Source organism: Melanotaenia boesemani, chromosome 18 (genome assembly GCF_017639745.1).
Source record: "Melanotaenia boesemani isolate fMelBoe1 chromosome 18, fMelBoe1.pri, whole genome shotgun sequence".
Lineage (NCBI taxonomy): Eukaryota > Metazoa > Chordata > Actinopteri > Atheriniformes > Melanotaeniidae > Melanotaenia > Melanotaenia boesemani.
In genome coordinates, this window is record NC_055699.1 from 1 (window position 1) to 23,253 (window position 23,253).

General features: G+C 43.0%; 1 protein-coding gene across 11 annotated transcripts in view; it reads right to left on the reverse strand.

Annotated features, from left to right (window-relative positions):
* Positions 1 to 8,677: 8,677 nt before the first annotated feature.
* Positions 8,678 to 23,253, reverse strand: part of svila (supervillin a) — a 76,383-nt gene continuing 61,807 nt past the window's right edge. For 10 of the 11 annotated variants that reach the window (XM_041967700.1, XM_041967704.1, XM_041967707.1 and 7 more), the window contains 16 exons: positions 23,036 to 23,191; positions 22,488 to 22,624; positions 22,077 to 22,218; positions 21,847 to 21,992; positions 21,050 to 21,225; positions 20,792 to 20,942; positions 20,440 to 20,704; positions 19,972 to 20,126; positions 19,784 to 19,889; positions 12,162 to 12,369; positions 11,952 to 12,085; positions 11,076 to 11,231; positions 10,614 to 10,757; positions 10,417 to 10,538; positions 10,125 to 10,280; positions 8,678 to 9,451 (listed from right to left, as the gene is read on the reverse strand). In XM_041967700.1, the coding sequence (XP_041823634.1) occupies positions 9,365 to 9,451; positions 10,125 to 10,280; positions 10,417 to 10,538; positions 10,614 to 10,757; positions 11,076 to 11,231; positions 11,952 to 12,085; positions 12,162 to 12,369; positions 19,784 to 19,889; positions 19,972 to 20,126; positions 20,440 to 20,704; positions 20,792 to 20,942; positions 21,050 to 21,225; positions 21,847 to 21,992; positions 22,077 to 22,218; positions 22,488 to 22,624; positions 23,036 to 23,191 (2,441 nt within the window). In that variant the 3' untranslated portion in view covers positions 8,678 to 9,364. The other variant, XM_041967699.1, reaches the window with a different exon arrangement.

Consider the following 23,253-nt stretch of genomic DNA (forward strand, 5'->3'; position numbering starts at 1 on the left):
CACCAAGCTACAGCCCCCCAAAAGGTGGGCTCTGGACAGATTCGGTGCCCCCTGGTGCCCGGCTCGAGGTCCGCGGGGCCCTCATTCCTATGCATTCTCAACCCCCTTGGGGGGCACTACCATGGCCCGGGACCCCGCAAAACCCCAGGCCCCTCTGCTGAGGTTCTGCCGACCCCAATTTTGGGGCCGCAGAGGGCCCCTCGGCCACTGTCCGACATCACTTGCCCCGTCCAAAAACTCTACTCCCCCACCGAGCTACGGGGCCCACAAATTTGCACTCTGGCAAAAGATTGGCGCCCCCTAGCTCCCAAACAAGGGCCTGCGGGGCCCCCGTTTTTGCACATTCTCCACCACCTCTTGGGGCCCTCTCGGGATCCCCAGACCAACAGTGACTGGGACCAAACTCACACCTGCTTTGGACCACCGAACCCCTTGTCAGGCTTATTTTCCATTCATGGCTGTACTTAGCCCAGAGGTCAGAAGCAAAAATCGTCCCGAGTCCTGCCAGCCCGCTCTCTCATGGAGGCCCTCCAAGGGGGCCCCCAGCTATGCCCAACTCTGCTGTCCCCATCCAAAATGTCCCCTCCTGCACCGAGCTACGGCCCTGCAAAGTCGCCATTTTGGCCACGTTTGGCGACCCCTGGCGCCAAAACCGTAGGCCCTAGCTGAACATTTTTTTCACATTCCGGACCTTAAGGAGGGGCCCTTCGAAGGCCCACACCGCGAAGGGCCTTAACCACCGATCAATTTTTTGCTATTGGGGTCCGTTTCACCACAAAGTGGATTCTGCGGGGCCACATGAGTACAGCCCCAAAAAAACACCGTGAAAATAGCACCCCGGTACCCCCAAAAAACCCATTTTATATTTCAACCCCAAACTCTCATTCCTTGGTGTCTACTACCATCTAGTGGCTGGAAAAAATCATTACAGGGGTCAAAGCCCAGAATCAGTTCTATAGATACAGATATGGAAGTTTTCCAGATTTCAATCTACTATATTAAGCGCCCACTAACCCTCTTCAACCAGCCCAAAAGAGCTCATGTCACTCCACTGCTAATCGCTCTCCACTGGCTTCCAGTTGCAGCGCATCAGATTCAAAGCTCTGCTTCTGGCTTACAAAACAAAAACCCAAACGGCTTCAGTCTACCTCCACTCCTTAATCCAGAGCTACACTCCCTCTCCACAGTTACGCTCTGCCAGTGAAAGACGCCTAGTGCTCCCACCACAAGGTGGTGCCACATCAGTAGCTAGACTCTTCTCCTCTGTTGTTCCCCGGTGGTGGAACCACCTACCAAACTCCGTCCGATCCGCAGAGTCCTTATCCACTTTTAAAAGCAAGCTAAAGACTCAGTTGTTTAAGGAGCATTTCCGCACTTAGCTTAACTCTTCTACTCAGAATAAGTTAGAAAGATTTATCCAGCTCTTTGGCTCAACCAAGTACTGAAGAAGCTGTGTGCTGTTATGCCCAAGTTAATATTGTTTGATGAAATCGTGATCTTCTATTTACTCACAAAAAACTATAAAAAACTAAAAGAAAAAAAAATTTATACGCACCGCATCTAGCACTACATGACAGCACCTCGGTCCGACTGGACTCGCAGCATTCTATCAATTATAACGTCCCATCTTGTTTGAATTCTTGCTACACCTTCTTCTCTTCAGTTCACCATTCCTATTCTAGATTAGATTATTTCTTAACTAGCAGCTCGCTGATGAATGACATGTCAGAAATCAAAATCCATCCTATTAGCATTAGTGATCACGCACCAGTATCATTCACTCTGAGAAGTAAGAGCAATAAACCAGCAACTAGAAACTGGAGATTTAATACGTCACTACTTAAAGATCCTGAGTTTATCAGCTACTTCAAAAGACAATGGTCCTTATATCTAGAAAATAACGACTTGCCAGAAACTTCAGCAAGTGTTCTTTGGGAAGCAGGAAAAGCAGTGATGAGAGGGAAAATTATTTCCTTTTCTTCTCATAAGAAAAAGAAGGAAACTTTGAGAATTTCAGATTTAGAACTCAGAATTAAATCCTTAGAGGACGCTTACCATGTCTCCCCAGAAGAACACACACTAAATGCTATAAGGAAAGCTAAACTTGAATTTAATGAAATAATAGATAAAAAGACGCAGTTCTTGGTGCTAAGACTTCGCTTGGAGAATTATGAGCATGTCAACAAATCCGGAAGGTTCCTGGCTAATCAGTTAAAAACAAATAAGGAGAAAACAACCATCTCCTCTGTCAGAGATCCAGAAGGAAACATCAGCCACGACCCTGACAAGATAAATAACACTTTCAAAGAATTCTATAAAACATTATATACATCGCAACTAACTACAACAGATGACAATATTGATAAATTTCTTAGTAACATTAATCTTCCACAATTAAAACATGAAGATAAAATGGTCTTGGATTCCCCCCTTTCAGTCGGCGAACTCCATGAAGCTTTCCAGCATATGCCCAACAATAAAGCTCCGGGTCCAGATGGTTACCCAGCAGAATTCTACAAAGAATTCTGGACAATGCTGGCACCCACTTTCTACAATATGATATTAGAAATAAAGGAAAAACAAAAAATACCTTCAAATATGAACCTAGCCAATATTACTCTACTATTAAAACCAGGTAAAGACCCGACACTTCCATCCAGTTACCGTCCAATTTCATTAATAAATGTAGATCTCAAAATAATTAGCAAAGCTTTGGCCAGAAGAATAGAAAAAATAACCCCTCTAATAATACATCCTGACCAAACAGGCTTTATTAAAGGTAGACATTCCTCTACTAACATGCGTAGATTAAATAACATCATAGATTATTCTACTCTACATAATCTGGAATCCACAGTAATTTCTTTAGACGCAGAAAAAGCATTTGACCCAGTAAACTGGAAATTTTTATTTGCAACGTTAAACAAATTTGGGTTTGGGTCATCTTTCATAGATTGGATAAAGATATTATATAACAACCCAAATGCATGTGTGAAGACCAATGATCAAACCTCTCCAAGCTTCTGTTTGCAGAGAGGCACCAGACAGGGCTGCCCACTCTCTCCATCACTCTTTGCTATTTTTATTGAACCCCTAGCTGCTGCCATAAGACAAAATAAAGAGATTAAAGGAATCCATGCCAAAAATATAGAACACAAGATAAGTCTTTATGCTGATGACGTATTACTTTTTCTCCAGAACTCACCGACGTCTCTCCCCCAGACAATCACACTTATTAAGACATTCTCATCAATATCTGAATACTCTATTAACTGGTCTAAGACTATTATTATGCCCATCAACTGTGACCTACAAAACATACCCAAAACTACAATACAGTCTGGAAACATTAGATATCTAGGCATAAACATTTCCCCCAGGTTATCAGAACTAACAAAGCTAAATTATGTCCAGCTACTTAAAGCAATAGAGGATGATCTCTCACGGTGGAGGCGCTTACCCATATCACTCATGGGGAGGGTTGCCACAGTTAAAATGATGGTTCTATCTAAAGTAAACTACCTGTTTTCAATGATACCCACTAAACCATCCTCCAGTTGGTTTAAGTCACTGGACTCACATATATCTAAATTTTTATGGAAAAATAAGCCATCACGTATCAGTCTAAAAACTTTACAACAGACTAAAGATAGAGGCGGATTGGAGCTACCCAACTTTAATCATGTTTTCTTAGCTAACAAGCTGCAGTATATCTCCAAATGGCTTAAACCTAGCAGTCTGGATGAAACATGGTTAGATGTAGAGCAAGCATTGTGTGAGGATGTGTTTATCTCTGACCTGCCATTCATCAGCTCAACCATCAAAACACATAAGTGTTTTAAAAGCATCAATATCAGTTCCTCCTTAGTGGCTTGGTGGGATTTTCTAAAAATAACCAAATCCTCACTTTTTCCATGTAAGTTTACACCCCTCTGGAACAACCCTGACATCCTGCAAAACAAAAAGCTTATCAATTTTACTCAATGGAAAAATAAAGGAATAAAACAGTTAGAACATATAATAGAAAATGGAAACTTCTTATCATTTAATATCCTCACTTCACAATATGGAATCAGTAGCAAAACATTTTTAGAATATCACCAGCTTAAATCTATTATATGTAAAAAATATACCATTAATCAATTAAACTTACAGCTACCTATTAGGGTGGCAGAATTCATGAATCTCAATGCCCCAAAGCTATTATCAAAAACATATAGACTATTATCTAAACTAGAAGACTCAATCTGTCTTCCAACTTCAAAATGGGAGGGTGACTTATCCAGTAACTTTAATAAAGACAAATGGTCACAAATATGTTTAAACACCTTTAAAATGACTAAAAATTCAAATATGCAACTAATACAATTCAAAATTCTGCATAGAACTCATTATACAGGACAAAGGATGTTCAGGATGGGTCTGTCACAATCAAACATCTGCACACACTGCAATGAAAACACACCAGATAACTACCTCCATGCCTTGTGGTCCTGCACACCTGTCCGCAGGTTCTGGCTTCAGGTATGTGTGGACATGTCAACATGGTTTAAATGTAATATTCCTACAATCCCCGCACTATGTCTACTAGGTGACTTGGGTGACATTAATATGGCAATTAACTCTGCACACATGATACGCACAGCATTATGCATCGCAAAGAAAACTATCCTTGTGAACTGGAAAAACAAAAATAATCTGTGTATTCAGCAGTTTAGGAATCTCTTAGTTGACCACATCAGTAATGAGACGATGTCTGCCTCCTTAAAGAACTATTCGGCTGAATCTCATTCCTTCTGGTCCCCTGTGCTTAGTTCCATCACTTAGTGTAGGTGGAGGACTGTGACCTCTTTGCTATGGGGGTTTGAGAAATGGCCGGGAGTGACTGGTGGTTGCGGGTTTTTTGTGGTTGCCCGTGATGCGGGACCGGGCTGCTCTGCGGTGGGGGTGGCTCTGAGTCTGGCCCTGTCGGGGGTTGGGGGGGTCCCGGGGTGGCTGCGCTGGTGGGCTGCTGGCTCTATGGGGGTTGGGGCTCGCTGTCCGCTGGTCCGCCTGGGGTGTCCCCCACGGGGCATGGTGGGAGGGTTGTGTGTGGTGTGATTGTGTGGTGGTGAGTGATTGTGGGTGTGGCACGGGGGAGGGTGTGAGTGTGGGGTTATATGGGGTGCAGGTTGAAGTAGATGGGGAGTGGGGGGAGGGGGCCGATAGCACCCTGGTTCCCGGGGTGTGCGGCTGGAACATCGGGGTGTGTGCTGGTCTACGCCGGGTGGCTGTCTGGGGGGGCCTGGTCCTCCTAGGCATGTTGCGGGCCCTCTGCCTTTGGGGGGTGAGGCGGCCGCCTCTGGGCTCCTGGGGCCCTGGGCCCTTCGCTTGGGCTGCCCTGGGTGGTGCTGATCTTGGCCCACTGGGGCCTGTGCCCCGGGACCGTGGGGGGCTCTTGCTGGGGCTCTCCTCTGCCGCCCATCGGGTGGGGCTGGAGTCGTCTTTGTGGTGGGGTGGCATGGGTTGGTGCTCCGGGTCTGCTGCTGAGGGCCCGGCCCAGGCCCTGGTCTGCCTCTGGCCTCCGTGGAGGCGAGGTCGCATTTGCATGATCTCACTCACCACTCTTCATCACTGATCACTCCTTGTTTCTCATGCTCTGCATGCTGACACAGTCACTGAGTTGTCTAGTGGGTTTTTAATATTAAGCGATAATTATAAATAAAATTAAAAAAAATGTTTGCATTTTTCCTGTGAGTTAGTATCTGGTCGCTGTTATGTCTTTTTGATTTGATTTGGTTATTATTTAAAAACTCTTAATGACTGGCAGCCCTGTTTTTTTGTTTTTTCTTTTTTCTTTTGTTTTGTTGTTTGTTTGTTTTTTGTGTGTGTGTGTGTTTCTGCTTTTGTAAAAGTTGTAGGAAACTTTCTGATGTGTACAGGTGTAACAGTTTGTTGTCTGGTGATGGTGTGGATTGAAGGGTCGTTTTCCTTCTGTCTGTGATCTTTTTGTCTCCTTTCTTCTTTCCCTTTTGCTCTTTTTTGCTATTTTCCATCTTTTTCTGTCCTCTCCGGTCAGGTCCAGCAAGATTACATAGATTCCGTGATTCAAAGTAAATAAATAAATAAATTAATCACATTATCAAGAGGAGCCTTACCCATAGGCCTCCCCTTGGCAGAGCAAATTTGTTCAGCACGATATAGCAACCAGATTATCATTTTGCTTGCTATGATGCTGGACAGGACAAGTTTAAAAAAAAAAAAAAAAAAAAAAAAAGAATTCTTGCTTGTGTTGTTCTTACTCTCAAAAGTAAGTTGCTTTGGATAAAAGCGTCTGCTAAATGATTGTACAATAGAATTATTATTAATATTATTATTATTATTGTTAAATGAAGACCAGATATTTTTTGTGCATTAAAGCTGTTTTATATACCTTATCGATACAGCAAGGTGGTGACAGCAGGAGCGTCCAGGATGCTGTTCGACTCTTATGAAGTAAACATGGATCAGAACTAGATTATATATACAACAAATGGAAAACAGGTAAAGTAGATCAGCTCAGCTATTTGGGTGGTATTTGAGAACAACTCATAGGTCTATACAGAAGCTTTAATGCTTCTAGTCCTTTTTACTAACCTTCAAACTCCTCTGAAGATGCGCTGTTTTCACTGCGGATGATCGCTTCCAGAAGCCCCGCCTCCAAAAGCCCCGCCCAGGAGTCTTTTCCTATGGCGTTGCCTGAGTAGACAGGACGGCGGTCCAAGTTGTTGAATTTTCTGGTTTTTCTGTTTGTCCCACTCCTATTGTTGTGGTCTTCAATTTATTTGTAGTCTTGTGAGAGTTTTCTACATGCACTGGTTTGCGTTGTGATAAATCTCTGTGTTCTCTGACTGAGAACTGATCATTGCAAATATTTTTATATTCTGCTGCGAACCATTACAATCTCTCTGAATATCCTCTGTGGCGTAGACAGTCAGAAACTTTGACCTCCTCGTCGGTCCATTTATTGCATGCTCTGTTGTTGTCCGTAGCTGCAACCGTAGTTTAAATATGGCGGGGACACAAGAAGCGGAAATCTGGGGCGTAGCTACTAATCCCCAAACACCTACGTCATGAAGGTTCCTATGGAACCCTGAAAAGACCCTTCCTCGAAGTAGGAGCTAAAACGGTTATAGGAACTGAGGGCCTTTAAACCTAGTTCCTATATGTCCCTATATGTCCAAATGCGCAAAATAATGGCCTGGTTCCTGAAAAGGTTATAAAACTTCAAGAGGTTCCTACAGTTAGAAAGGGGCTACAGTCATCTACCTGCTGCAGAGAGCCCATTTACTGCCCACCTGAGTGACAGTAACATACTTTGTTTTTCATTATTTGAGTATGTGGTAGCTTCACAGGTTAATTTAGTTCGCTCAGATTTATAGTCACCTATAGAACTATAGACACAAAGTGGTCCCTGTCTTTTAAAGAGGACCAAACCAGTTAACTGAAGGGCCAGAGAGTCCCACCCAGTTTTCCAGCCAGTCTAGTGAGATGTTCATGTCGACCGTGTCAAATGCAGCACGGAGAACCAGCAGTACCAGGACTGAAATGTTCCTGCTATTTGTGCTCAGGCGGATGTCATTAAAGACCTGAACTAGAGCATCTCAGTGCTGTGGTGTGGCCGGAAATCTGACTGGTCGACATCAGAACAGGTATTTAGTGTCAGGAAGTTGTGTAGCTGCAGGAAGACAGCTTCTTCTAGAATCTGACTAAGAAAGGGGAGTTTTGATATTGGCCTGTAGCTGCTCATGAGGGACGAGTCTTTGTTTTTATTTTTCAGTAGTGGCTTGACGACGGCTGCTTTTAGTGTCTATGGGAAGATGCCTGAAAGCAGAGATGTGTTTACATTCTAAAATTTCCTAGACTATGCATCCTGAAACATTCTTAAAAAGCCCTGTTGTGTGGCATCAAGACAGCAAGTGGTGGTTTTCAGATGGCCAATGATCTCATTTAGGTTTTGAGGACTGATTGGAGAGAAGTTTGTCATGCAACAACATATGTGGATAGCACATTTTTGGTTATCTGCACCTTAATAATGAAGTGTGTGTAACAGAAATGTAGATACTGCCATCTAGTGTTTTTAGAAGAGAAATACACCCAATAGACTTATTCCAAGATGGCAGCAAACACGTTGGAAAAGTCTGGCAGCCACACCCAGCCAAAACATCAACAAGGTGAAAAATTTAATAAGATTTAATTGTTGATTCTAGTTAAGTTATGCATATTAGTGTTGTTTGTTAAATATGGCATGCAAATTTGACATAGGTTTTTAACAGTAAAGATCTAGCACAGAGGTACCCAAGTTTAGTCCTCGAGCTCTACAATCCTGGAACTTTTAGATGCAACCCTTTTCCACACCTCATCCACATGTCATTCAGCTCTGCAGATGCCTGGTAACGAGCCATTCATTTGATTCAGGTTTGTTGCGGAAGGGTTGCATCTAAAGGTTGCAGGATAGTAGATCTTGAGGACTGAACTTGGGAACCCCTGATCTAGAATGTCGCTTTGAGATCCACATATGTGGAAATTAGGACTTAGCTTTGTTGAAAATGTAAAAATGTTAGCAAGTGTCCACAGGAGTGAAGGTGACATTATAGTGACAGTTCTTTGGGAAACCTTAAAACTGGATATGATGTAGAAATTACTTGTGAAACAGACATGCTGATATTAAACCATTTATTTCTCTAATAGTTCTTTATATCACAAAAGCCTTGCAAATGCAGACTAGAATCTGTATAGAAACTGTACACAAAGAAAGGCACCATGCAGACATGTTATCATCATTATTATGCTGCCTGAACCTTTAATAAGTTCTGTCTCTCTGTGACTGCCTGAAACAAAGATACCTGCAGAAAAGGCTGCTTTATTAATAAATGGCAAAATGTGATCTGTACAGCAGAGATTTAGTATCAATTTTATATTTTCATCATCTTTTATACTAGAAACTGTTCTTAATTCCTCTGTGGGTTTATTATAAATATAAATTATCTGTAATGCACAAAGATGCACACATGTATATGAAAGTGTGTTTATCAGGCTGACAGACCTGCTAACACTCCAACAGATCGCTGTTAGGGGGCACTGGCCTCTCACAAATAGTACATATGTACATACATCAATAGACCACGTTTAAAACTTTATTTACACACTCAAAGATGTTTGCAGCTGCATACGTTTTTTACGTAAGAACCAACATCCAAGATGAAAATGTGCAGCATTAAAAGGCTGGCTGACCTCCATCTCTCTTCCGTCCTCAGCCAGGCTGATCACAGGCGCATCCTCTGCTGCAGCAGATGGAAACAAGACAGAGGCCTGAACAGCATCCTGCAGGGGGTCTCTGGTGATTTTAGAAAAGTCCTTTAGCTTTCTTCAAGTTCACCTGCTTCCATCCGGGCAAAGCTCCATACTCCTCTCTGTTTAACTGCAGAGCTTTCTGTGGAGCAGCACAGGCACAGGTCACATGATGGTGTACAGTCTGAACCCAGTCAACCAGTCCTGCAGCCTCCATGGTGACTGAGAAACCTCACAACACACTCATGCTTCATTTATTGAAACACACACATCATTCTTCCACTGCAGAAAAACACAAAGCTCTCATAAAAATGTCAGTGCAACCAGACTGTAGTGATTCAAATCTGCAGGATTCAGTCCACACACGTGTGAACAGCATACCGAACTAATGAAGGCATCAATGGTGACTGAATGAGGATGCAGGATGAGTCTGAGTCTCCATGCTCAAACCTGTCCACTTACCTTCGATAAAGCCCCCACGCCCTGCAGGGCGGAAGGAGTGAAAGTCATTAGTTTATAAACGATACCAGAGGATGACGTGTTTAAAGATGTATGTAAGTGCTCAGAGAGAGAGAGGACGGGAGGAGGAAGTCCTGAGAAGTCAGGCTGACCCAGAATAGCTGATCTGTTGGTTCATCAGCAGCACTGATCAGTTCTTCACATCAAACTTTGCAGCTTTAAAACAGCAGAACTATAACAACACTGATGTCTAATGCAGCGGGTCCAGACACAGAAATGATGTCCATGATCTGGTTCTTCAGTGATTACAGAGACGGTGTGAGCAGACATCATTAATCCGAGGCAGAACATCTCACCTCAAAGTCCTGGTCTGACAGGTAGACCTCCAACCGCAGAGGGTCCACACCCTCAGGCAGCGGCCGGATCAGAAGGTCTTCCAGGGGATACGTGGTCTTACAGAGCCGGGCCAACACATCCTCCACCAGGATGATCTGGTTACACACGTCTGCCTCCTGAAAACAAAGACACGCTGCTTATGTAAGAACAGAAAGGACGGTGGCTCCACCTGGACTCCACCTGTATGATGGTGGTTGTTTTATGAAGGCTGCCAGCATGCTGTGAAGCTGTGAGGAAGCAGCTGATCCACACCTTCTCAGTGATCTCAGCGACGTCCTCTCGGTGCTCCCAGCTGGGGAACATATTGGTGAAGGTGAGTGGCTCCAGACCTGCATGGATCAGGTACGCTTTGGGAGGTTTCTTCTCATTCTTTTCTGGTGAAACAAACAACATGCTCAGTGTTTCCTTCTGACAGAAGCATGATGAATCTATACGAATGTGATCTGTACCTCTGCAGTACTGCAACACCGTCTCCATGGCACACTTCCTGTCTGAGTCCCAGCGGATCTGGGCCGAGCCCGTGCTGTCACTGTCCTGAGGCCACCAGCCCTGCCACAGGTACACCTCATGGTGGTTGTCCACCAGGAACAGAGCTTCCCACAGGACAAACAACACGTTAGAGAAAGGGTAAAGGATAGTTTTCCAACATTCAGACTCTCCTCAGATTTGGATCAGCTATAGATCACAGTGGAACTTCTTTAGCAGACTGAAATGATGCTCGTTGTGTATCAGCTCAGTCCTCTGAAGCATCGACTGTTGGAGGGTCCACAAACATTTCATTTATGGGTTCAGGACCATTTCATAGAAATAACCTGTGCACCTGATCTTCTGTTGCTACAGAATATGTGTGTGTGTGTGTGTGTGTGTGTGTGTGTGTGTGTGTGTGTGTGTGTGTGTTTGTGTGTGCATACCAGGCTGGGAAGCCGTGTACAGGTCCTCTTGTAGAAAGGGCATAGAGTTGACCAGGTTTGGCACTCTGGCGGGATAGAGGAACTCCACCGCTGCAAACTCCCCCGAGATGCTGCTCAGCTGGGACAGACGTGGGGTGAAGTTAAACCGGCCTGGATCTGACGGGTCAAATTAAACCATGAGTCACATGACACCACTCAGTCTGCTGCCATCTACTCTGATGGAAACCCTCCTTTCTCTGTAGAAACAGCACCAGTTCAGTTCCTGCCGGTAGATGCTGACCTGACTTCTTCATATCCAGACTCTGTTTTTATAAAGTGTCCATCTTTAAATGGAGACAACTGATGGCTTCAGACCCTGAAGCACTGAATCAAGGTGTTGGTACCTTTGTAGAAGTGATCAGTTACAGTGTGCTGGATCTGCCCATGATAACTCACTCTGACACACAATACCAGCACTCACTGATGTCTGTATTGAGCAGAGAAAGAAATCCAATGTTCACACAAAACAAAAACAGTTCCTTTCTACTAAAGTGTCAGGTGATCTATGTACTTTACTGTCACCCATTCAGTTTGTACACTTGGAGAAATATCACTGACATCTGGATGTTAATGTGAGCATGCAGACATCTCAACATCAGCTGCATGAAGGATGAACACCATCACTTTCAGCTCCTAAACGGAACTCTGCAGTGACGACTGTGGCTTCTCCAAAAACCACCAGTGGTTGATGGTTCCTGAAAAGCTCAATTCAGCAAATGGGAGGAGGACCTGCAGCTGCTGTCCATCCCAGGCAGTTTCTCTGTCTGCTTCACATTTCAGATGAGCGGCAGAAATCTGACTTCACACAGTAAATGCAAAGACCATCAAATGTCCCACCTTGAAGCATGCAGTCGTACGCTTTTCTGTCTCTCCTGCCGAGAGCTTCCCAGAATCCCACTGGCTCGGCTCCCTCATCACATTCATGAATGGTCACTTTGCTACTGCTGTGGAGGCCCGTTTCCAGAGGACAGCTGCAGAAAAACACAGGTTGTTGTTCAACTGCATCAATTCAGCTCCCTAAACACAGAAAGCCGAGTTTCCACTCACTGTTCTTTGAGTTTGTTGGCAGCGGTTCGAGCCACTTCTTGAATGTGTGTCTGAGATTTGCAGCCATGCCACAAGTAGATGACGGCCTGGCCAACACTCAGCAGCACCATGGAAATTCTGGAGCGCAGGCTGCTGCAGTGACAGGCCACCTCCAGCAGGTGGCCCTCCACCTCCACTTCCCCACGCACAGCGTACAGACACCAATCACCTGAGACAAAGAGGAGCACAAGTAGAGATTTTTTTTGTTTTTTTTGTTTTTTTCAAATAAAGTTCCACTGAAGTTAGGACATCTTGCAAAATGTAAGAAAAACAGGATACAATTATTTGCAAATCATTTTCAACCTATATTTAATTGAATGCACTATAATGACACTAAAATTCAAACTGATAAACTTTGTTTTTTGCAAATATTCATTGAATTTGAATTTGATGCCTATATCATGTTCCAAAGACACTGCAACACTGCAAAAGAATGGGGAAGTTGAGGAAAGCTTAGAACAGGCCTCCTTGGATCATTCCACAGGTGAGTCTCATGTTCTGTATAGAAAGGGCATCCCTGAAAGTCTCAGTCATTAACAAGCAAATATCGGGTGAGGTTCACCCCTTTGTACACTACTGCATGAGCAAATAGTCCAACAGTTAAAAAAGATTTCTAAACATACAATTGCAAAGAATTCATGAATTTCATCATCTACAATCCATAATATTGACAGATTCTGAGAATCTGGAGGAATATCAGCATATAAGCATATAAGGCTGAAAACTAAAAATCTCAGTGCTGCATTAAAAAGCAACATCACTCTGTAAAGGATGTAACCATGTGGGCTCAAGAATACTAGTCAGTTACCAAAGTTCATTGCTACATCAACAGGTGCAAGTTAAAACTCTACCATTCAAAGCAAAAGCCAGACGTCAATAACACCCAGAAACACTGCTACTGTTACTCTGGACCCAAGCTCATCTGAGATGGACTGATGCAAAGTGGAAAAGTGTGGTCTGGCAAGTCTACATTTTAGTCAGGGAGACTTCAGGATTGAACTTGATCTGGCTGCGTTTATGAGATGGCTGCTATGCCAGGTGAACCAAACACTGCGGCGACAGGGAAAGTTCAGCAACAACAAAACCTGTTACTTTTCTCATCCTTCCGTCTGGTATTTTTGCTCCTGAAGCAACATTTCTGTGGTGGTTTCATGATCATCCAAACCAAGGTTGGGAGGTGAAGGCGTGGTCATTCCTCCTGGGTGAAGCTGCAGCTACCTTCAGGCTTAGCTCTCTTCACTTTACTCAGCAGTTGTGAGGACACTGGACTCTGCTGTGGGACTAGAAGAGCTGTGGGGTGTTTATTGCTAAAGCTTGTAGCAAAAACATCCATCATTTTGTTATTCTGCTTAGTCCAATTAAGGGTCATGGGGAAGTTGGAGCCTATTCATTCACCACTTAATAGACAGTTTCTCACAGCTAACTCTGCTCAAATGTCCCAGCTCTGCCTCACCTACCTGTGCATTTACCTGTGTTTCAGTGTTTAACCTCTCTCCATCTCTAGCTTGACCTTAAAGAGGCCACACTGTTCTTTAAACAGCACTGCAAACAGCACCATGTCTCTGTGCACTGAGACATACGGAACTCCAAACACAAAGTGGACTTTTTAAAAGTTGTCAACTTTATGCATCATTTCAACTAATCGATTAGTAGTACAATTACCTAATATCTGTAAGGGCACCATCAATGCTGACAGGTACATATGGGTTTGGAGTAACATGATGCCATCCAAGACATGGCATTTTCATTGATGTTCCTACTTATTCTACACATAGCCTGGCTTTGTAGTAGAAGTGAGGGTATCAGACTGGCCCCCTGCTGTCCAGACTTATCTCCCTCTCCCACTATGGTGCCTAATGAAGAACAAAATATTTGAAGAGACCATGGACTGTTGAGAAACTGCAGTCGCACATCAAACAAAAAGGGAAAGAATTTCACCTACAAAGCTTCTCAGTTCCTAAAAGCTCGTTGATTGTTGTTGCAAGGAAAAAATGATGCAACACAGCAGTAAATGTGAATGTCTCAGTCTTTTTGGAACATGTTGCAGGCATCAAATTAAAAATGAATGAATATTTGCAAAAAAGAAAAACAAAAAAAAAGGTCGGTCAGTTTGAACATTAAATTTGGTGTCTTTTGAGACTTCCGGTCTGGCTGGCGAAGGGATGGCGGCATAGACCAACAGGCTCCCGATGGTAAAATTTAAACTTGGCTCGGCTCGACTCGTAATATCTCTGCTACATGAAAATATAGATGCAAATGAAATGAGCCAAAGATTATGCCCAGAAAAACTAAGAAAAGTGTTACACAAAGGAAGGAAAACGACAACATGGAAGAAGATCGACAGTCACAAGCTAGCGACGACATGCTAGCGGACTCTCAACCGGCGGACTCGGAGCAGAGCCATGATGCTAATCTCGCTACTATCCTGAAAGAGCTGCGAGAATCTAGGAAGGACTCAAGCCGGAAACTGACAGACATCCGCGAAGATATTAAGATCTACAAACAAGTGGAGGAGACGGAGGAGAGTATAGACACCGCGGAGACACGAATACAGTCTTCAGAGGAGGTTTTGGCTGAGTTGGTGAAACTTCAGGCCCGGACAGAGGCCATATTGATGGACTTGGAGGGGCAATCCCGTCGGAAGAATGTCAGAATATATGGAGTGGGGGAGGGAGCTGAAGAAGGCACGGCAACAATGATTAAGTTCGTGGAAGATCTGTTACTTAAAGGCCTGGAGCTCCCGCCCGCTACAGCCTTGAATATCGAGAGGGCACACCGGGTGCTCAACACGAAACCCCCGGCTGGGGCCCCTCCGAGATCCATCGTGGTCAAGTTCTCGAGCTTTAAAATGAAAGAAGAGGTTCTCAAAAGAACATGACAAAGAAAGGGATTCGACTTCCAAGGGAAGAAGGTACAGATGGACCATGACTACGCACCGGAGCTGCTGAGGAAATGGAGGGATTACACGGAGGGGAAGGCTGTGCTGAAGGAAAGAAACATATGGTTCCAGACCCCATTCCCGGCCAAGCTGCGGGTACACTACAAGGAAGGCACGGTGACCTACAACTCGGCAGAGGCAGCAACGGCAGACATGGCAACGAGGGGGATACCAGTGACGGTTCTGAAAAATCCAACCTCTCTTTTGGATCAGATCAGCCAGCTATCTTGGCGATCCAGTGGAAGGCGAGGAAACTGGGAGAACATGAGCGCCAAACACAGCGTCAAGGAGCATCTTCAAAGATTCCGACATCAGGACACTTGATAAGTAATGATACAGCAACGATTACATATTTATCTTTCCAGGTAACCTGACATTATTACGAGAGAACTGTATACAACAAATAGATATACTCTGAGAGATTATTTGTGCAGCACTATACCTATTAAGTAGACAATTTTAAGGGCATAAGAAGTAAATATGTGAAGTCGGGACATTTTACAGGACACTGTGGACCTGTTTATCAGCTTAGAGGCTGAAGAGGGCCCTCTCTTATCGTTAGATGGAAGAGACCTTCCCTCTAAACTCATGTTCCATCTGAGTTATGAGGCCATGAAAGATGCCTCATCATTGGAAGTCAATGTGGGTTTTGTTATAGTTAATGTTTGTGTTGGTGCTATTGTTACCCACAGCACCAGGGGTGTAAAAGTTCTTTTTTTCCTTTTTTATCTAGGCATTCAGGGATTCAGTTATACTCAAAGGATATATAATGCAAAGTACCAAGTCAATTAAGCTTATTACTTATAATGTGAATGGTCTAGGCAATCCAATTAAGAGAAGCAAAATTTTGGCAAAATTAAAGAGGGAAGAAGTAGAGGTAGCTCTCCTCCAGGAAACACACTTATCTAACTTGGAACATGGAAAACTAACAAGATGACAATTTAATCAATATTCGTCCTCCTATAGACAGGGCTCAAAGAGAGGGGTGGTAATCCTAATCTCTAAGAAATTAAATTTCGAGTGCATTTATGAAAAGAAAGACTTGGAGGGGAGATTTATTCTGGTACGAGGGTACCTGCAGGGTGCTTTGGTTACATTCCTGAATATCTACGCGCCCCCACTATCTGAGTGGACTTTTTTTAAACAAATTTTTGAGTTATTAGTTTCGGAAGAGCAGGGTACCCTAATATGTGGCGGAGACTTCAATGTTAGACTACATCCAACCTTAGACACTTCAAAACCCTGCCACACAGGAGAGAAGAAGATTACCAAAAATATAAAAATAATGATGAGGGAGCTCGGTCTCTGTGATATTTGGAGAGAAGTAAATCCGACAAAAAAAGTCTTCATTTTCTTTTCTCACCCGCATCTGATTTACTCCAGACTTGATTATTACTTTATGTGTCAAAGGGATACGTATAGGGTTACAAACTGTAGTATTGGGACTATGGATATATCTGATCATGCACCAGTCTACTTAAATGTAACATTAGACACCGAAAAAAAGAGGACCACTTGGAATCTAAATACAGAGATTCTAGAGCCAATGTGGGAACAAATAAGAAAAGACATCAAGCAATATTTTGATTAAAACGACAATGGCGAAGTGTCCCCACAAACTCTTTGGGATGCTTGCAAAGTGGTCTTAAGGGGTAAACTTATAGGCTACTGCTCAAATTTGAAGAAAAAAAAAAAATAGGAGAAAAGCAAAAATTGAACAGTTACAGTCAGAATTGGAAAAATTAGAAAAGGCACATTAAAAGACATTAAACCCAGGAATAGAAATGGAAATAAGAAAAAAATGAATTGAATGAAATGTACTTAAAGGATATTAAAAAAAAACTAACATTTCTAAAACAAAAATACTATGAAACCGGAAGTAAATCAGCTAAACTGTTAGCTTACAAATTAAAAAAAGCAACAGGCAGAAAACACAATCCATAAAATAAAGGACCCCATTACCAACTCTATACATTACAAATTAAAAGATATCCAACAAACTTTTGAAACATTCTATACAAATTTATATACCCAACCTAAAACAGATGGAGAAGAGATAGAGGCCTTCTTAAAACTCATAAACTTACTCAAAGTGAGTGACGAACAAAATAAGTTTCTAATTGATGAAATCACAGATGAAGAAATTAAAAGGGCGATATCACATTCAAGGGCGAGTAAAGCATCAGGACCTGACGGATTTCCGGCAGAGTGGTATAAAGAGATGAAGGACTTACTCATCCCTAGAATGAAAACTACATACAACCATGTGCTTAAAACCGGTATTGTTCCTCTTTCCTGGAAAGAAGCCTTGATCTCCCTGATTCCAAAAGAGGGGAAAGACAAGTTAGACTGTGAAAGCTATCGGCCGATAAGTGTTTTGAATCAAGACTATAAGATCTTTACCCATATTTTGGCAAAACAAATTGAAAATACTCTTCCTCAGATAATAAGTCTGGACCAAACAGGTTTTATTCGGCAAAGACAAACACAAGATAACATTCGCCAAACGCTACATGTCATTGAAGAGATAAACAAAAATAAACTCCAGGAAATATTGTTAAGCCTTGACACCGAGAAGGCTTTTGACCGGGTTAATTGGGAGTTCCTATTTCATCTACTGGACAAATTTGGATTTCATCAAACTTTCATTAATATTATTAAAGGACTATATAATAAACCAAACGCTAGAGTTAAAATAAATGGGGCAATTTCAAACTCATTTGGCTTGAAAAGAGGGACCAGACAGGGCTGCCCATTGAGCCCATTGTTGTTCGCATTATTTATCAAACCTTTAAGTCAGGGGATTATTCAGAACAATAATATTACTGGTATAAAAATATTAGATCAAGATTACAAGATTATTCGCTGACGATGTATTAATTAGTTTGACAAACCCCGAAAATTCAATTTTGGAACTACTATCATTCCTAGATACCTTTGGCTCTGTCTCAGGTTATAAATTGAACATCCAAAAGACTCAAATACTAAACTTCAATTACAAACCTAGCCAAAACATTATCTCTAAAATTCCATTAAAATGGGACCTAGAATACATGAAGTATTTGGGAGTTATCATCCCAAAAGATCTATTAAAGTTATATAACTTAAATTTTGGCCTATTAAATAAAAAAAAAATAAAGGAAGACATAAAGAGATGGAATCTCATTCCAATATTAAGTTTTGAATCTCGGATTGAATCGATAAAAATGAACATCCTGCCACGGATGTTATATCTATTCCAGACCCTCCTAGTTGAAATTAATGATAAACAATTTAAGGATTGGGATAAATTATTATCACGCTACATTTGGCAGGGGAAAAAAACCGAGAAGGTTCCAGACTCTTCAATTAGCAAAGAGTAAGGGTGGATTGGCACTTCCCTGCTTAAAAGACTATTATATATCAGCCCAACTAAGGATCCTGTTCTGTTGGTGCGTCTCAGATTATAAGGCAAGATAGAAGGAAATTGAAGAGAATATATCGGGGACGATACCAATCCAAGCAAGAATAGGAGATAAAAGACTAATTAAATGCCTGATGGACACAGGAAATAAATGGATCAACCTATCATTGAAAGTATGGTTAAACATTATCACTAGAAACGATATGCTAGAAGAGGTAAAGATTCTGAAATGGTGCTGCTACGATCTGGATTTTGCTCCAAATAAGATGGATACCAACTACAGGAGATGGGTTGGCCTGGGTCAACAATCGAGACTTCTTTAGATTTCTTCAGGTACGTCACCACCTAAACAGCACTATGCTAAAAAATCAAAAGGCATTTGAAAATAGCTTATTAAAAGTGTTTATTAGTGCCTATAGAACAGATTCTATGCTCAAAGTCATCTCTAGACTTTATAGAGGCCTGCAGGAAATAAAAATAGTGAATACCACATATATAAAACAAAAATGGGACATGGAAACTAATAGCTGTCTTTTAGAAGATACCTGGATTAGATACTGCGAATTTCAGTGGAGGATATCATGTTCAAATTCATGGAGGGTTTTTGGATGGAAGTGTCTCATTAGGTATTTCATTACTCCTGCTCAGCATGGCTACCATACAGGATCTTCTAGCTGTTGGAGGTTGTGTCGTTCTCAGGAAGCCAATCACTAACATCTGTTCTGGGCCTGTCCAAAACTTAACATTTTCTGGCGCAAGGTTTATTCAGAACTAGTAACTATATTTGGCTCTGACATTACATTTAATTGGGACGAACTTCTTTTTGGGCTGGTTCACTCAGCTAATGTAAGTGTAAAAAATAAATATTTATTTGGAATACTGAGTCTAGCTGCTAGAAAAGCAATTACAAAGAAATGGCTCAAACCAGATGTCCCATCTATAGACAAATGGTATGATACTATTTATGATTTGTATGTAATGGAAAGAATCACTTTTCAATGAGGCTACAGCAATCCAAATTCAATGACATTTGGAAGCATTGGAAAATGTACATTTCCCAGAAACGCCCTTCTTTTGTTTAGGGCTTTGTTTTTTTTTTGTTGTTTTCAAGTTTAAATTGGATTGCCTGGTTAATTCCCTGTAATACTATGACAGAAAACACCCAAAGTTCATGTTGTGTTTATTCCTTAAAAACAATAAATATAAAAAAAATAAATAAATTTGGTGTCTTTTGTAACTTACTCTGTGAGTTCTCCTCCTCTTCCTCTCTTCTTCCTGAGTGGACAACCATTCCACCTTTGAAACACTGCAGGAAACATGGAGGTTCCTTCCCCTGCTGGACCTGGACCTGAAAGAAGATGAGTTCAACTGGAGTATGTCACAGTGTCACCACGTGTCCATGAGTGCACCATGAGAACAGACTCCTCTACCTGTGCTCCTCGCTCCTCATCCAGCTCCACCGTCATGAGTGCAGATGTTCCCTTCTCACTGACGGTGGAGTTGCGGCCCTGCCAGAAGAAGTAGCAACACTTCTCCTTTCCAGCTCCTGCTGTCTTCATCTGTTCTGGGTTCTGTCTCTTCCCGACTGACGACAGACAGCAGGAGATGCAGTGATCAGAGGTGAGTCCCGCAACATCAGCCTGTCAATTCTGTGCTCTGCTGCAGGTACGCAGAAATATCTTGAGCCATCAGATGGATGAATAAGGACTACAAGCTGAATGTCAACCTGATCTAAGAATGAATCATCTCCATAAACACCACTCGCATGAGCTGTCTACTCTTCAGTCTTAGTATGACCTTCTGTAAACTTGGAAATAGTTTACTTCATTTTTAACAAACCAACTTGTTCTGCTTTAATAAATCAGAGAAGAGGGAGCAAGTATGAGCCGAGTACTGACCTGCCGTGCTGACCAGGTACTTCCACTTCACTACATAGGTGTCGCCTTCATGGAACTGCCCGATGCTCTGGCGAGGCAGGCGGCTGTAGTCGAACTCCAGGATGTGCCACACCTCCACTGCCAGAGTACTGACCTCATAGCTCCGCCACTCCTCTGCCTCCACCAGGCCGTAGCCCCGGCCCACATTAAACCCATCCAGCTTGGTGCATACTGGAGCATGATGGAGGGGCAGCATCAGGGAGGTGTTGTAGGAAGTGGGCAGCTCCTGGAGAGACGGTGGAGAAGAGTCTGAATCTGTGTTTGATCATCACATCACTGACAAAAGATGCTCTGATATCTGACTTTCTGTTACCTTGTGATCAGTCATATGATCGTTGGTAGTTGTGGGACTGGGTGTTTTCCTGGACTCATTCCAGTTCTGGAACTTCTCTTTGAACAGGGTGGTCTCATTGTGCTGAGTGAGTCTGCCAAACACGGCCCAGTCAGGTCGGCCCTGGCCTTTTCTACAGAGGTACATGACGACACGGTGGCAGGGTTTCAGATGCATTCAAGAAATGTTCTGTTTTTACATGATTCAGGAAAGAGGACCACGTTGCAAATGCTTCCGTACTTTGGTATGAGTGGGTTGCACTCTCCCGGGTCCAGTGGGTTGATGTCACAGTTTGTATAGTCGAAGGTGCCATTCCACAGATGCTTCGCCAGCTGGAAGGCCACTTTCCTCTGAGCCAGAGTCACTTCCTTCCCATGCCAAATATACATCTCACTGCCAAAGTCAAACACTAGAACCTGCACAGAAAACATGAAAACACAGAGGTACTGTCAACCTCTACAACTCTGGAGTCTTTCTATAGCCCTACTGACCGTCCTGGTGTATGAGCTCACTGTGTGGCTGCGACCATGTAATTACGTGGGATGCTATTACCTGTGCTTCCAGTGCTACAGTGAGGAACCTTGGAGTTATTTTGGACCAGGATCTGGTCTTTGACTCTAGGACTGCCTTCTTTTACTAAAATTAGACACATCCTGTCTCAGAGTGATGCAGAAAACTAATCCATGCTTTTGTTATTTTGCAACTCTTCATTGGGCTATCCCACAGGTTCTTATGGTTCTAATGAGAATTCTCAACAGAGATCATATTTCTCCAGCTTAAATTTCTCTTCAATGGTTCCCTGTTAAATCCAGAATAGAATTTAAAATTCTTCTCCTTACATATAAAGCTCTTCGTGACCAAGCGCCACTGGATCTTAAAAAAATCTCAGCGTTCCTGATTTTCCCAACAGAGCGATTCACTCTCAGACTGCTGGTTTACTTGTGGTTTTTAGAGGTTCTAAACGTAGAATGAGAGACAGAGCCCTGAGATGATCTGTTGTGGTTCTACTTAAATAAAATAATGTTCTGGCTTCACACCTCTTTTGGGTTCAGCAGTGAACAACGAGGCATTCTGGCCCAAAAATCATCATCTGGAACCAGCTTGTCATCCATCAGGCGGTAAATGCAGTTTGTCTCCACGATGGCACCCTCATACAGCTCGTCTTCATCTGGAGTCCCAGCAGCTGTCAGAGGAAAAGTGAGGCCATCAGGTCAGTTTTCAGACCTTCAGGGATGCTTCATTCCGTGTGACCAGATTAGATCCTTACTCTGATAATCCGAGTGACCCCCAAGAACCTTCCAGAACTCAGCATGGCTGCGTGTGGGGATGCCCTCCTCAATGACCTGGACGTAGTTTGCTCGACAACCCAAATCTCTTTTGCTCTGGATGAAACTGGCCAACTCCGAAGCCTGACAGGAGGACATAGATGATACACTGCTGTTAGACCATCGATATGTCAAGGGGACAGTTTTATTGTTATAAAAAACCTGAATGTAAAATAAGTGCATTACTGTAAAACACAGAAAGGGCCTTTTTCAGTTTGGGCTTATTTGTTTCTTCAAGAACACGTGTGTGCTTGCATCACACACACTGCTACAAGTCTCCATCCTGCACACAGAGCCGGCGCTCGGTACAGGAGGATGCTTTCTTACAGCCAGCCTGACTCAGTGCTGCTCACCTTGCTTTTCTCAATAATGTTGGCAAACTCTCCGACCCAGATGAAACAGTGCTGCGGTGTGACGAGCAGGAAACAATCGCCGCTGTTTAGCGAGGATGCTCTGGGCTCTACCAGCCGGGTCTGGACGTGTCGGCGGCCTGTTTCCAACAGAAACACACAGAGAGGTGGCTCATCAGCGAGCGCTCTGATCCAGCAGGCCCGGATCATCAGCCTTTTTTACTTTTACGTTATACATTTGTGCCTTTTTATATTATAACCTTCTGCTCTGGATTACAGGCAGCAGAGTTTTAGAGACAGATCAGTCCCACACAGGGTGAGGCAACGTGGCTTCAATGATTTAAAGCCGTAGCTGTCACCAACAAACATGGAGGAGGAGCAAAGACACCAAAATAAACCATGTCTCATCTCCTTTTTTAAATAACCTCTTAATGGACAAATTTGGAGCAGCATCCTCTCAGCTTCCTGAAATCTGCAACGATGTCCACACTCCCGTCAGCATCAGAACCACAAGACGTTCAGTACGTTCACAGCAGCTTCACTCAACTGACCTTTGACCTGCAGCAGCATGAGTTTCTTGTACGGCACAGCGCTGTTGTTGGATGTCTGCTCGGAGACGCTGATGCTGCGCAGGTTGAAGTTGCTAAAGTTTTCTGTGCTGGCCAGACCGGCAAGAGCCACTTCAGAAAGAGCAGAGCTCTTATTAACTGCACAGAACAGAGCACGAAGAGGAAAAAAACACGATTAACATTTTAGCTGTAATCTTCAG